We start from the raw sequence: 13,275 nt of genomic DNA, 5'->3' as shown, positions 1-13,275 counted from the left end.
TGCCACTTTGTGCAGCTGGCTTTACGTGGGTATTGGAGAGATAACTTAGCAGCTAAGGTGCTTGCCTACAAAGCCAAAGGACCCAGGTTTGATTCCCCAGGTCCCACGTAAGCCAGCTGCACAAGGTGATGCATGTGTCTGGGGTTTGCAATAGCTAAAGGCCCTGGTGTGTCCATTCTCTCCCTATCTTTCTCTCTCTTTTTCTGCCTCTTTCTTTCTTTCAAATAAATTTTAAAAAGGGGTAGGGAAAAGAGGTTAAAAAAAGATAAGAGAGACTGTGGCTCAAAAATCACTAGACACCTGATATGGTGCTCCAGTCATCACACACAGGCACAAGGGCACATACATGAGCACACTCCTCCCTACACACAATCTAAAATTAAGTTTTATCATCGGCATGTATGAATAGAAAAACCCACAGGGACTGCAGAGATGGCTCAGTGGTTAAAGGTGCTTTTTTGCAATGCCTGATGGCCTGGGTTTGATTCCTCAGTACCCACATAAAGCCAGATACACAAAGTGGCCCATGCATCTGGAGTTCCTTTTCAGCCGCAGAAGGCCCTGGCCCATACTCTCTGTCTGCCTTATTCTCTCTGCTTCAAGTAAATAAACACAAATATCAAAAAACACCACAGGAGACATAGTGTTTATTACCATCTAGCAAGTGCACATATGCATTGAGGGTCTTAGGACACATGGCCTGTGGAACTGGATTATCCGCTGGGACAATCCAGAACCTCAGCTTTCCCCAGACAAGCTTCGTGCATGACCCTCTGTCGGCTGGCTCTGAAAGGCCCAAGAATTCAGAAGCCCAGAAATACTATCATGCTCCAAAGGGAGCTTAAGCGGGCCCCTGCATACCTCAAACTCCAGGCTTTACTCTCTGTTGGAAGCAAGTAAAGAATCCCTCTTCTCATTATATCAGAGCCCGCTCCTAATATAAAACTAGGTAAAAAGAGCATGAGATAGCCCTCAAGGATGGGAAATGAGTAATGAAGTGAACCACTTATTTGGTTTCTGTAAATAGCTTGCACCATAAGCCTTAATAGCCCACATCGTAAGCCTTAGTAGCCCGCACCATAAGCCGTAGCAGCCTGCCTCAGACCACCAAGGTCATAGGAGACTGATACCACACTCTGCTACCCCCACCCAAGGACCTGCGCAAATGCTGACCACATAGAAGACTGATACCACACTCTGCTACCCCCACCCAAGGACCTGCGCAAATGCTGACCACCAAGGTCATAGGAGACTGATACCACACTCTGATACTCCCACCCAAGGACCTGCGCAAATGCTGACCTCCAAGGTCATAGGAGACTGATACCACACTCTGATACTCCCACCCAAGGACCTGCGCAAATGCTGACCTCCAAGGTCATAGGAGACTGATACCACACTCTGCTACCCCCACCCAAGGACCTCCGCAAATGCTGACCTCTAAGGTCATAGGAGACTGATACCACACTCTGCTACCCCCACCCAAGGACCTGCGCAAATGCTGACCACCAAGGTCATAGGAGACTGATTGGTCCACGAGGGGCTTGAACAAATTAAACTAATTGGCTTAGAAACTATGGAGTGGCACAAACTGACTGGCTCCCACCCCGCAGGCTCCTGATGTTAAAAAAATTGATTGGTCTAATGCACAGGCTTTGTTAGAAACCCTATAAAAACTGTCCCGTCCTGCATTCGGGGCTCTGCAGTCCTCTACCCCTGCGCGGTGTACGACTGTGGGCCCCAGCGCGCTTGGAATAAAATCCTCTTGCAGTTTGCATCAAGACCGCTTCTCGTGAGTGATTTGGGGTGTCGCCATATCCGGGCAGAACGTGGGGTCCCCATCTTGGGGTTCCTTCAGCTCCACATCTGCCACTGCGCCAGCCTCGTGTGGTCGGACGACTCGAGAGCCCAAGGACTGTATTTAGCAAAATTATATTCCTTACGATAAAAGTCCATCAAACCATCCGGGCCCGAAAGTCTTACCTGCTGATTTGACCTAACGTCATTGAAACTCATTTTCTTCCCCAAGTCTAGAATCACTGCATTCTTTGTTTCCCGGATGTAGTCATCACTCACTGCTGGGGGAGGCTTGTGGTTTTTCTTCATCAGGCCCTGTGATGGTCTGTAAAATAAATCCACACCCAAAATACAATGAACACACCAGTCAGCAATACAAAGGCCACAAGTCAGAGTGGTTCAAATGAAAACTCAACATCAGTAATCATTAGGTGCCACTGGAATCAAACAGTTTACAGAGACCATTTTTTAAAATTTATTTCAGAGAGAAATAAAATAAATAAATAAAATAAAATAAAATAAAATAAAATTCCTTCCTTCCTCCCTCCCTCCCTCCCTCCCTTCCTTCCTTCTTTCTTTCTTTCTTTCTTTCAAGAACTAAGGTGGAGAGCCATTGAGAACACTCAACGTTAGCCTCTGGCCTGCACACGCACACATAGTCATACATACACATCAACACCACACATACACACACACACACTCATGCACACAGTCATACATATATATCAACACCACACACACAGACACACACACACACACACGCACACTCACACAGTCATACATATACATCAACACCACACACACAGACACACACACACACACACACACACGCACACTCACACAGTCATATACATCAACACCACACACACATGCACACTCACACACGCACATTCACAGTCATACATATACATCAACACCACACACACAGACACACACACACGCACACTCACAGTCATACATATACATCAACGCCACACACACACGCACGCACACGCACGTGCACACACACACGCGCACACACACACAGTCATACATATACATCAACACCACACACACAGACACACACACACACGCACACTCACACAGTCATACATATACATCAACACCACACACAGACACACACACACACACATGCACACACGCACACAGTCATACATACACATCAACACCACACACACACACACTCACGCACACTCACAGTCATACATATACATCAACACCACACACACACACGCACGCACACGCACGTGCACACACACGCGCACACTCACACAGTCATACATATACATCAACACCACACACACACACACGCACACACACGCACACGCACACACACGCACACGCACGCACAAGGCACACAGTTGAAACCACCACGCCCTCTGTCCCGAGGCGCTCCGCGTCCGTCTCTGCACGTCTGGCAGGCGGTGGTCGCGGCTGCCCCTCGGGGTCCCTCCGGTACTCACGCGGACGGCGCGCTCCGGGGCAGCCCCATGGCGTTGGTGGGCGGCACGGCCGGCAGGGAAGGCAGGACCGAGCTCAGGAAAGCCACGGGGTTCTGGATCCGGCCGGTGGGGGAGACCGGGGTCGGGGACACGCAGCGGGGCTGGAACTGGCTCCCGCCGGGCGTGGGGAAGGCGAGGGGCGCGGGCGGCGGCGCGGGCTCGGCGGGGCCCGGGGCGCCGGGCTCGGCGGGCGGGGAGGCGGCGCCGGGGCCCCTGGCGGCGGCGGGCAGGAGGCTCTCCCGGCTCGCGGTCCTCGGCAGGCCCGGCGCGGGAGGCCCGCCCGGGGAGAAGAAGTGCTTCGGCCGCGCGGGGCCCGGCGCCTGCGACGGAGGGGCCCGGGCCGGCTTGCTGGACGCGGGCGCTGCCGCCGGGGGGCCCGGGGGCGCCGCGGGGCTCCAGCCGCCCGCGCTGAAAGGGGGCTCCTTAGGAGACGGCGGAGACGAGTTCTGCAGCTGCTGCTGCTCCAGGAGCACTTGGTTGTGAAGCTGCTGTAACCGAGAGGAGTCTCTGCACGCAAAACAAGAGTGGGAGAGGCGGCTGAGTGGGTTTGAGTCCCCAGCACCCACGTAGAGCCACATGCGTAAGGTTGGTGGGTATGTCTAGTTTGTTTGCAGTGGCTGGAGGTCCTGGTGCACCCATATTCTCCCTCTCCCCCGCTTTCTTTCGCTCAAATAAGTAAAAAGAAAAAAAAAAAATCTAGGGCTGGAGAGACGGCTTAGCTGTTAAGGTATTTGCCAGCAAAGCCAAAGGACCCAGGTTCAATTCTCCAATACCCACGAAAGTCAGATGCACAAGGTGGCTCATGCGCCTGGAGTTCTTTTTGCAGCAGCTCAAGGCCCTGATGCACCCATTCTCTCTCTCGCGCGCGCTCTCTCTGCCTCTTTCTGTCTCAAATAAACAAACAAATAAATAAAAATTTAAAAAAGCATAAGGGTGAGAGATGGTTGAGTGAATAGGTGTACTTTCTATGCAAGCATGAGAGCCTGAGGGAACCTAAAACATCCTGAGTTCTAATCCAGAAGCCACATTAAACGGCTGGGCATGAGCACATGTGCCTGAACTCCATCCCACAGGGGAGGAGAGACCTGGGGATTGTGGAAGCTTCAGAAGAAACAGCAAGTCCAGGATGGTAAGAGACTCCAGCGCCGGGCGTGGTGGCGCACAACTTTAATCCCACATTTGGGAGGCAGAGGTAGGAGGACCATTGTGAGTTCGAGGCCACCCTGAGACTACATAGGGAATTCCAGGTCAGCCTGAGCTAGATCGAGACTGTACCTCAAAAAAACAAAACCTAATTAATTAAAAAATGCCAGGAGCTTGAGAGATGGCTCAGCAGTTAAGGCACTTGCTTGCAAAGCCTAAAAACCTGCATTGTATGCCCCAGTACCCATGTAAAGCCAGATACACAAAGTGGCACATGCATCTGGAGTTCATTTGTAGCACCTAGAATCCCAGGTGTGCCCACTCTGTCCTTCTGTCTCTTTCTCTCTGTCTGTGCTTGCAAATAAATGAATGAAACTATTTTTAGAGCTGGGTAGACTGGTGCACACCTTTAATCCCAGCACTGGGGAGGCAGAAGTAGGAGTGTCACGGTATCCCAAGGCCATCCTGAGACTACAGAGTGAATTCCAGCTCAGCCTGGACTAGAGGGAGACCCTACCTCAAAATGACCCCTCAAAAAAAAAAAAGCCAGGCGTGGTAGAATGTACATGTAACCCCGGCGCTGGGAGGTGGAGATAGGAGGATCCCCGGTAGGTTGGGGTAGCTGGTTTAGCCTAACTGGTGAGTTTCAGGCTAATCTGAGACTTGTTCTCAAGAAAAGGTAGACGGAGTTCATGAGGAATGTGGCCAGCTACACACACACGCGCACACGCATGCACACACACGCATGCACAGAAGTTCATATAAAAAGCTTAGGCACGGGGTTGGAGAGCTGGCTTCGTGGTCAAGGCGCGGGCCCGCGATGCCTGCCAGTTTTCACTCACAGCTTGGGTTTGGCCAGAACCGGAGGGGGCTCTTTGACCGGCGAGGAGGGCTCCGGGGCCTTGGCCTGCCCGTTGAGCCTCTCGGGGCAGGAGTCGGGCCGGGCGCGGGCGGCGCTCTCCGCGTCGTCCTCGGGGAGGTTGAAGTGCACGCGGAGCCCAGCCCTGGAGCTGGAGCGGGGCTCGTTGTGGTTCACCAGCACCCCTTCCAGCTTGGGCCTGGGGGGCTGCTCGCCACTCGCAGGCTCGGGGCCGCGCGGGGCCGCGGTCACCGTCAAGCTGCCGGTGGGGCCGGCCGCCAGAAGAGCCCCGTTGCTGCCCAGGTCGTCGTTGCCTGAAAAAGGACGATCGCGGGGACTGAGACCGAGATGGACTCGCTACCTCGGGCTGGGGCATCTGTTCAAGCGGGAAAACGTCCAAGCCAGTTAAGTTTACACGTGGGAAAACACTTGTTAAAAAACAGAGCAGATGCCGGGCGTGGTGGCGCACGCCTTTAATCCCAGCGCTAGGGAGGCAGAGGCAGGAGGATCGCCGTGAGTTCGAGGCCACCCTGAGACGACACAGTGACTTCCAGGTCAGCCTGGGATAGAGTGAGACCCTACCTCAAAGAAACGATGAATAAATAAATAAGCAAATAAACAAAAATGGCAGAGTCCTGGGCACGTGGGTGTCTTTCCTTGGCTGTGTACTTCCCTCAATAAATATAATTTATTGGAAAAAGTAAAAGGAAAGCCGGGTGTGGCGCATGCCTTTAAGCCCAGCACTCGGGAGGCAGAGGTAGGAGGATTACTATGAGTTTGAGGCCACCCTGAGACTACATAGTGAATTCTAGACATTTTTCTTTGTTTTTGGTTTTCAAGGTAGAGTCTCACTCTAGCCCACGCTGACCTGGAATGCGCTGTGCAGTCTCAGGCTGGTCTCGAACTCAAGGCTATCCTCTTACCTCTACCTCCTGAATTCTGGGATGAAAGGTATGTGCCACAATGCCCTCCTGGATAAGAATATTTTCTCTTGACAATTTTTTTTTTTTATTTCAAATTGGAGCAGGAAGGAAGATCACACGTTGCATGGTGACAGTCATAGTTTAAACTGCTGGGCACCTAAAATCCCTTACCTTTCACGTCCAGCTGTGCGATGCTGGACACTGTGCCGTATTTGTTGCTTGCAGTGCATGTGAAGCATCCAGAATCTTCCGCAAACACCTCAGCAATGACCAGAGTGCAGATCTCTTCTGTGTGCCAGTAGAACATAGTGGTGACTGACTGACTCGTGAAAACGGAATTATGGGGGCTGGAGAGATGACTCAGCAACAGCTTAAGGCACCTGCTGGCAATGCCTGTCAGTCAGGGTTCAGTTCCCCAGTACCAACATCAACCAGACACACAATGTGGTGTATGAGTCTGGAGTTTGTTTGCAGTGGCACTGGCCCATACCCATACTCAAATATATATACACACACACCACTTGGGGGCTGGAGAGACAGATGGCTTAGCAGTTAAGGCGCTTGCCTGCGAAGCCTCTGGATCTATGTTTTTGACTCTCCAGATCCCACATTTGCCAGATGCGCAAAGGTGAGGCAAGCACAAGGTGGCACATGCCCATTAGGTGGTGCAAGCATTTGGCATTTGATTACAGTGGCTGAGGCCTGAGGTCCTGATACACCAATTCTCCCTCTCTCTCTCTCCATCAAAATAAAAAAAGCACTTGGGAGGCAGAGGTCAGAGGATTGCTGTCAGTTTGAGGCCAGCCTGAGTCCACATAGTGAAAGCAACAAAAAAGTATTTGACCAAGCTGATTGATGAGCAGGCTGAATCTATGTTGTCGAGCCAATGGCTCCATCAGATAGGTTGGATCTTTCTGGAAAACCTTGTATCCACTTTTCCTTGACACCAGTGTAATTTCATCATATTTCCACATATGTGTTCATGTGTGTGTATGTGTGTGTGTATACACACCATATATTAATAAATCAAAGCTGAGGTGATCTTTACCTGGCTCTGCCATAGATCGAGGTTCTAAAAGAAAAAAAAAGATGAACATTTATTTTATTGCAGGTACTCAGTAAGTAGCTGTTAAATTTAGTTCCCCCAAAAAATCAAACAAAAAAAATTAGTCCCAATTTTCTCCACAGACAGAACTATCTAAGTCTCCCCCCCCCCCCCGCCGTTTAAACATATTCATATTGTGCTCCTGCTGTTGCCACTGCTAAAACCCACAGCATTGCCGGGCGTGGTGGCGCACACCTTTAATCCCAGCACTTGGGTGGTAGAGGCAAGAGCATCGGCCTGAGTTCTAAGCCACCCTGAGACTATATAGTGAACTTCAGATCAGCCTGGGCTACAGTGAGACCATTCTTTAAAAAACAAACAAAAAGATGGGATTGTGGAGATGCTCAGAGCTTCAAGCTACTCTCTTTCCCAGCCTGATGACTAGAATTCAGGTCCCCAGCAACCTTATAAAGCCGGATGCAAAGTGGTGTCCACAACCGTAATCCCAATGAGACTCCAGCAATGGGAGGCCGAACCAGGGGAAGCTCTGAGCTTGTGCACCAGGCAGCCCGGCCTTGGTTGCCAAACCATAAGAGAGAACCTGTCTCGAACAAAGGACCAACACCTTGTGGTTTCCCTTTGACCTTCACACATCCAGTGCCATCAATGCGTGAGCGCGCACACACACACATTCATTAATAAAAGGAAAACAATTAATTAAAAATAATACATGTTCATTATAGAAAAATTAAAAAAAATAGGACTTGGGAGATCAATTTATAAAAAAAAATTAAGTGATCAGAAAGACAGCTTTAAAGCACCAACTTACTTTTCTGTAAAATCCTGAAATCTGGAGAGTCTTCTATTAAGGTCCCTTCTCTGTACCACTCCACTTTAGGGGATGGAGCGCCCTTCACCCTGCATTCAAAGACCACCAGCTGACCTTCAGAGGCAGACAGGTTTTGTAGCATCTACAATGAGAGGAATATTGTTATAACAAAATCTATACTTTTTTTTAGATCTAGTATCAGTGCTGAATTTTAGAAAAAGATATCTGCTCCTTCACATTTGGGTTTTCTCCAAATTGGCTACTTATTCAAACATTCTGCTGAGAGTGTATATGAGTGTGTATATGTATGCATGTATATATATATACCTGTATATATATATATATGAATGTATGTATGTATGTAAATTGGTATTATGACAGCTAGGGGGCACTGCAGTTCACGGTTAGTGCTTGTATTCATTGATTTATTTTTATGTGTGTGCGTGTGTGTGTGTGTGTGTGTGTGTGTGTTGCATGCCATGGTGCACATGTGGCAATCTGAGGACACCTTCAAGAGACAGACAAGTTTTGCTGCTGCAAACAAACTGCCAGACAGCAATGAGCTAGCTTACTCACAAGCTTCTGATTGTCCTGGCTCTGCCACCTGCAGCTGTATTAGCCTTGGGATCATTGGTGCACGTGACACTTTTCATCTGTCTTTATGTGGGTGCTGGGGAATTGAACTTCAGCCAGCAGGTTTTGCAAGTGAGTGCCTTTAACCACTGAGCCATCTCCTCCCAGCCCGTTTGTTCTTTCTGCAGTTGAACTTATTTGCAAAAGTGACTCAGGGTGGGAACCACGCTTGATTGAAAATCTGGATGCTCCTCATCTCTGAAACCACATATGCTTGTGACAAGACTGTGTGGAGTCTGTTTGAAGTTAGCTAGAGTCCCTGGCACACCTAGTCCCTCTCTCTCTCAAGTAAATAAATAAAATTAAAATATTTTTAAAAACCAAAAAGACAAGAAAGGGCTGGAGAGATGGCTTAGTGGTTAAGGCACTTGCCTGTGAAGCCTAAGGACCCAGGTTCGATTTTTCAGGTCCCACGTAAGCCAGATGCTCATGTGTCTGGAGTTTGTTTGCAGTGGCTCGAGGCCCTGGCATGCCTATTCTCACACACTCTCTCTTTCTCTCCCTCTCTCTATTACTAATAGATAAATAAAAAATAAATCTTTTTTAAAATGCTTAAAAAACAAGAAAGAACAAAAGGAAAGAAGGAAGGGTGGAGGGAGGATAAGGGAGGGAAGGAAGGAAGGAAGGAAGAGAAAAAGGAAAGGAACAGTGTAGAAGAGCTGGATGTACTTTAAGTGTGACTCCCTAATGGTTCATGTGTTGGATGCTTGGCCCCAGTGTGATGCTGTTACTAGGTGGTGGGATCTTTAAGAGGAGGAGCCTAGTGAAAGGTTATTATTGGCTCCACCTCCTGCTCTAGTTTCCTATCTTGCCTCATGCTCTCCCCATCACCTTGGTGTTATAATCCTCCATGAGTTCCTCAGCAGAGCTAAATGAATGCCAGTGCTATACCCTTGAACCTCCAGCTGTAAAAGCTAAATAAACCTCTCTCTATAAAGGACCCAGCCTCTGGTATTTCATTACAGTAACAGAGCACAGACAAATACACATGTGTATATTCATTTCAACTTCACTAAAGATGAACAAGACAAACAAAACTGTCCCCAACTGACAAAGATTCAGTTAATCATTACTAGGAAATACAGATCTGAACTAAAAGTCACAGTAAGCAAAGGTCCACAGCTTCCTGACATAAGCAATGTTCAAAGTGCAAATATGTCTTAATGTGTCATCATACTGGTCATCTGTTTCACAGGGTGACTTGCCAGCACCCAGCCTTGGGAAGCATGTCTTCAATGACCAACTGACACTGTATTTATTTTCTCTGCTCTTCCACCGAAACCACAAAAGACTCCCTTTCAGCAGACATGGAAACATTTGCTGCAGAATGAATAGTGCCATGTGCTTGCTTTGTGTTAAGCACTGTGCCAGCTGCTATAAGTGTGAGTCCCTGCCGAATGGGATCTTGGCTCACAATAAAGGCAGGGATATTCTCGAGAAAGTGCAGTGCTCAGGCTGGAGGGATGGCTTAGCGGTTAAGGCGCTTTCCTGTGAAGCCTATGGATCCTGGTTGGATTCTCCAGATCCCATATAAGCTGGATGCACATGATGGAGCATGCATCTGGAGTTTGTTTGCAGTGGCTAGAGGCCCTGGCACGCCCATTCTCTCTCTCTAATAAATACATAAATAATTTTTTTCTTTTTTTTTAAAATTAATTAATTTATTTATTTGAGAGCAACAGGCACAGAGAGAAAGACAGATAGAGGGAGAAAGAATGGGTGCGCCAAGGCTTCCAGCCTCTGCAAATGAACTCCAGATGCGTGTGCCCCCTTGTGCATCTGGCTAACGTGGGACCTGGGGAACCAAGCCTAGAACCGGGGTCCTTAGGCTTCACAGGCAAGTGCTTAACCACTAAGCCATCTCTTCAGCCCAAATAATTTTTTTTTAAAGAAAGTGCAGTGTTCTTACTGGGTAAAATAGATTAGCTTCCAAGGTTCATTTTGTCATTTCAGATCCAGTTGATACTTTTGCATATTGGGGCATAATGCAAGGGAATGTGTAAAATGCGTATTAATGCTGGAGTGGAATCAAAACAGCTCTTTTTTCTTGAGGGTCTCACTCTACCTCAGGCTGACTTGGAATTCACTTTGTAGCTCAGGGTGGCCTTGAACTCACAGTGATCCTCCTCCCTCTGCCTCCCCAGTGCTGGGATTAAAGGCGAGTGCCACCACGCCCAGCAGAGGAAGAAGGATCTCTGTGCATTTGAGGCCAGCCTGGGACTACAGAGTGAGTTACAGGTCAGCCTGGGCTAGAGTGAGACCTCATTCCAAAACAAACAAAGAAAGAACTGTCTGGGATTGGATTAGAGAGAGGGACCCACGCAATCTTTAGCAATCTGGACCTGGCTTTTGGCTTGGTGATCTTAGGGTTTCCGCCTGCGCTGTCATGTAATGAAGTGGTCTTCAAACCGTCCCTTGCCTTGCCCCCTTGAGCTCCTCAAAGTCCTGCTGGAGCAGCTGGAGCCGGGGCTGCTGTAGACCTGAAAGCCGGCCAGAGCAGCTGCTACAGCAGGAGCAGAGACAGCAGCGTGAGTCTGATCCGATCACCTTCCTCCCTCCGCACTCCAGGAGCGTGAGTGCTGGCCCGCATAAGCACAGGGAAGGCGGCGTTTGGCGGAGGGAGGATGGTCTATCTCCATGCACGATGAAAGAGCGTTTCAAAACACAGAGAAGGGCTGGGGATGGAACAATTCTCCTTTTCACCTTACCCTTATTCAAAAAGAAGGGCTGGCGATATAGCTTAGTTAAGGCGCTTGCCTGCAAAGCCAAAGAACCTAGGTTTGATTCTCAGGACCCACACAAAGCCAGATGTACAAGGTGGCACATGTGACTGGACTTCTTTTGCAGTGGCTAGAGGCCCTGGAGCACCCGTTCTTTCCCCCTCACTGTCTCTCTCAGATAAATTAATAAAATATGTAAAAATATAAAAAAAAGAAGATATGTACTTTTTTATTACTAGAGAAGGGAAAAGGAGTTAAATAAAACGATTCTCTAATCTTTACTTTAAAAGAAAAGTGACTTTTTGTCATAATTGGCAAAGAAATGCTGTACTGAAAGGGAGTCATGAGAGCCGGCACACCAGGCCTCCCTGAAGAGATAAACAGCCAGGAATAACCAGGACAAATGTATGCAAATGATCTGCTATCATTGCTGCAGGCCACGTAATGCCATCATTGGTAGCTGTGACTCAGAAATCTGCTGATGACACTGGCAGCGACTGTGACCTCAATCTTGCCCTCGCTGAGAGCAACCAACGCAAGCACAGTGCTGGCGCGTCGCTATGGAATGTGAGCCCAGCCGATTGTAGGGCCCTACGTCACCGGAAAGACCAGGGATCCTTTTATGGAGCTGGAAGCCCACATCCAGAGGTCAGAGAGAGACTCAGGGTTTGAGTTTGCGTTTCAGGAGCAGATTTTCTACTAGGGAGTTAATGCTTTTATAGTGTTTACCATCTCTAATGATCCAGCCGGGTGTGGTGGCGCACACCTTTGATCCCAGCACTTGGGAGGCAGAGGTAGGAGGATCGCCATGAGTTCCGGGTCACCCTGAGACTAAATAGTGAATTCCAGGTCAGCCTGGACTAGAGTGAGACCCTGCCTCGATGAAACCAACAAAAAGAAAAAAAGTATATAGCGTATGATCAATTTAGTCCCCTCCCTCCCCCGCCTGTTTTTGGTTTTCCGAGGTAGGGTCTCACTCTAGCTCAGGCTGACCTGGAATTCACTATGTAGTCTCAGGCTGACCTTGAACTCATGGCAATTCTCCTACCTCTGCTTCCTGAGTACTGGGATTAAAGGGGTGCGCCACCATGTCTGGCTCATTTTCCTTTCCTTTTCTTTTTTTCTTTTCTCTTGATTTTTTAAGGTAGGGTCTCACTCTTGCCCAGGCTGAGCTGGAATTCATTATGTAATCTCAGGGTGGCCTCAAATTCATGGAAATTCTCCTACCTCTGCCTCCTAAGTGCTGGGATTAAAGGCGTGCGCCACCATGTCCAGCTTTTTATTATTATTATTTTATCAGAGTGAGAATTGGTGCACAAGTGCCTCAGCCACCACAAATGAACTCTAGATGCATGTGCCATTTTGTGCACATGTGTGACCTTGCATGCTTGCATCACCTTGTGTGTTTAAACGGCTTACATGGGATCTGGGGAGTTGAACATGAGTCCTTAAGCTTCACAGTCAAGTGCCTTAACCACTAAGCCATCTCCCCAGCCCAATGGTTCATTTTCCTATACTTATCCAAAGCATGCATATCTGCCAATCAGAGCATCTCATTTCCAATTACAGCAGGTAATTAGTCACCACATAAAACCAGCTAAAAATCATGCCCTGATTAACCTGTGAAAATTAAATGTAAAGAATAGAGGTTAGGGGACGGGTGTGGTGGTGCACGCCTTTAATCTCAGCACTCAGGAGGCAGAGGTAGGAGGATCACCATGAGTTTGAGGCCACCCTGAGACTACATAGTGAATTCTAGGTCAGCCTGAGTTATAGCAAGAGCCTACTTCAATAAACAATAACCACAGAAAAGAAGAAGAAGAA

At 48.6% G+C, this 13,275-nt stretch overlaps 1 protein-coding gene across 1 annotated transcript in view; it reads right to left on the bottom strand.

The window, feature by feature from the left end:
- Positions 1-13,275, bottom strand: part of Mypn (myopalladin) — an 88,235-nt gene that overhangs the window by 30,202 nt on the left and 44,758 nt on the right. The window contains exons 7-12 of the mRNA XM_045137793.1: positions 8,099-8,240; positions 7,273-7,296; positions 6,396-6,512; positions 5,285-5,615; positions 3,261-3,806; positions 1,984-2,122 (exon numbers count right to left, since the gene is read on the bottom strand). Coding sequence (XP_044993728.1) covers positions 1,984-2,122; positions 3,261-3,806; positions 5,285-5,615; positions 6,396-6,512; positions 7,273-7,296; positions 8,099-8,240 — 1,299 coding nt within the window. The remainder of the gene's footprint in view (positions 1-1,983; positions 2,123-3,260; positions 3,807-5,284; positions 5,616-6,395; positions 6,513-7,272; positions 7,297-8,098; positions 8,241-13,275) is intronic.

Source organism: Jaculus jaculus, chromosome 18 (genome assembly GCF_020740685.1).
Source record: "Jaculus jaculus isolate mJacJac1 chromosome 18, mJacJac1.mat.Y.cur, whole genome shotgun sequence".
In the NCBI taxonomy this organism is placed as follows: Eukaryota; Metazoa; Chordata; class Mammalia; order Rodentia; family Dipodidae; genus Jaculus; species Jaculus jaculus.
This window is presented reverse-complemented; position numbering and strand designations above follow the sequence as displayed.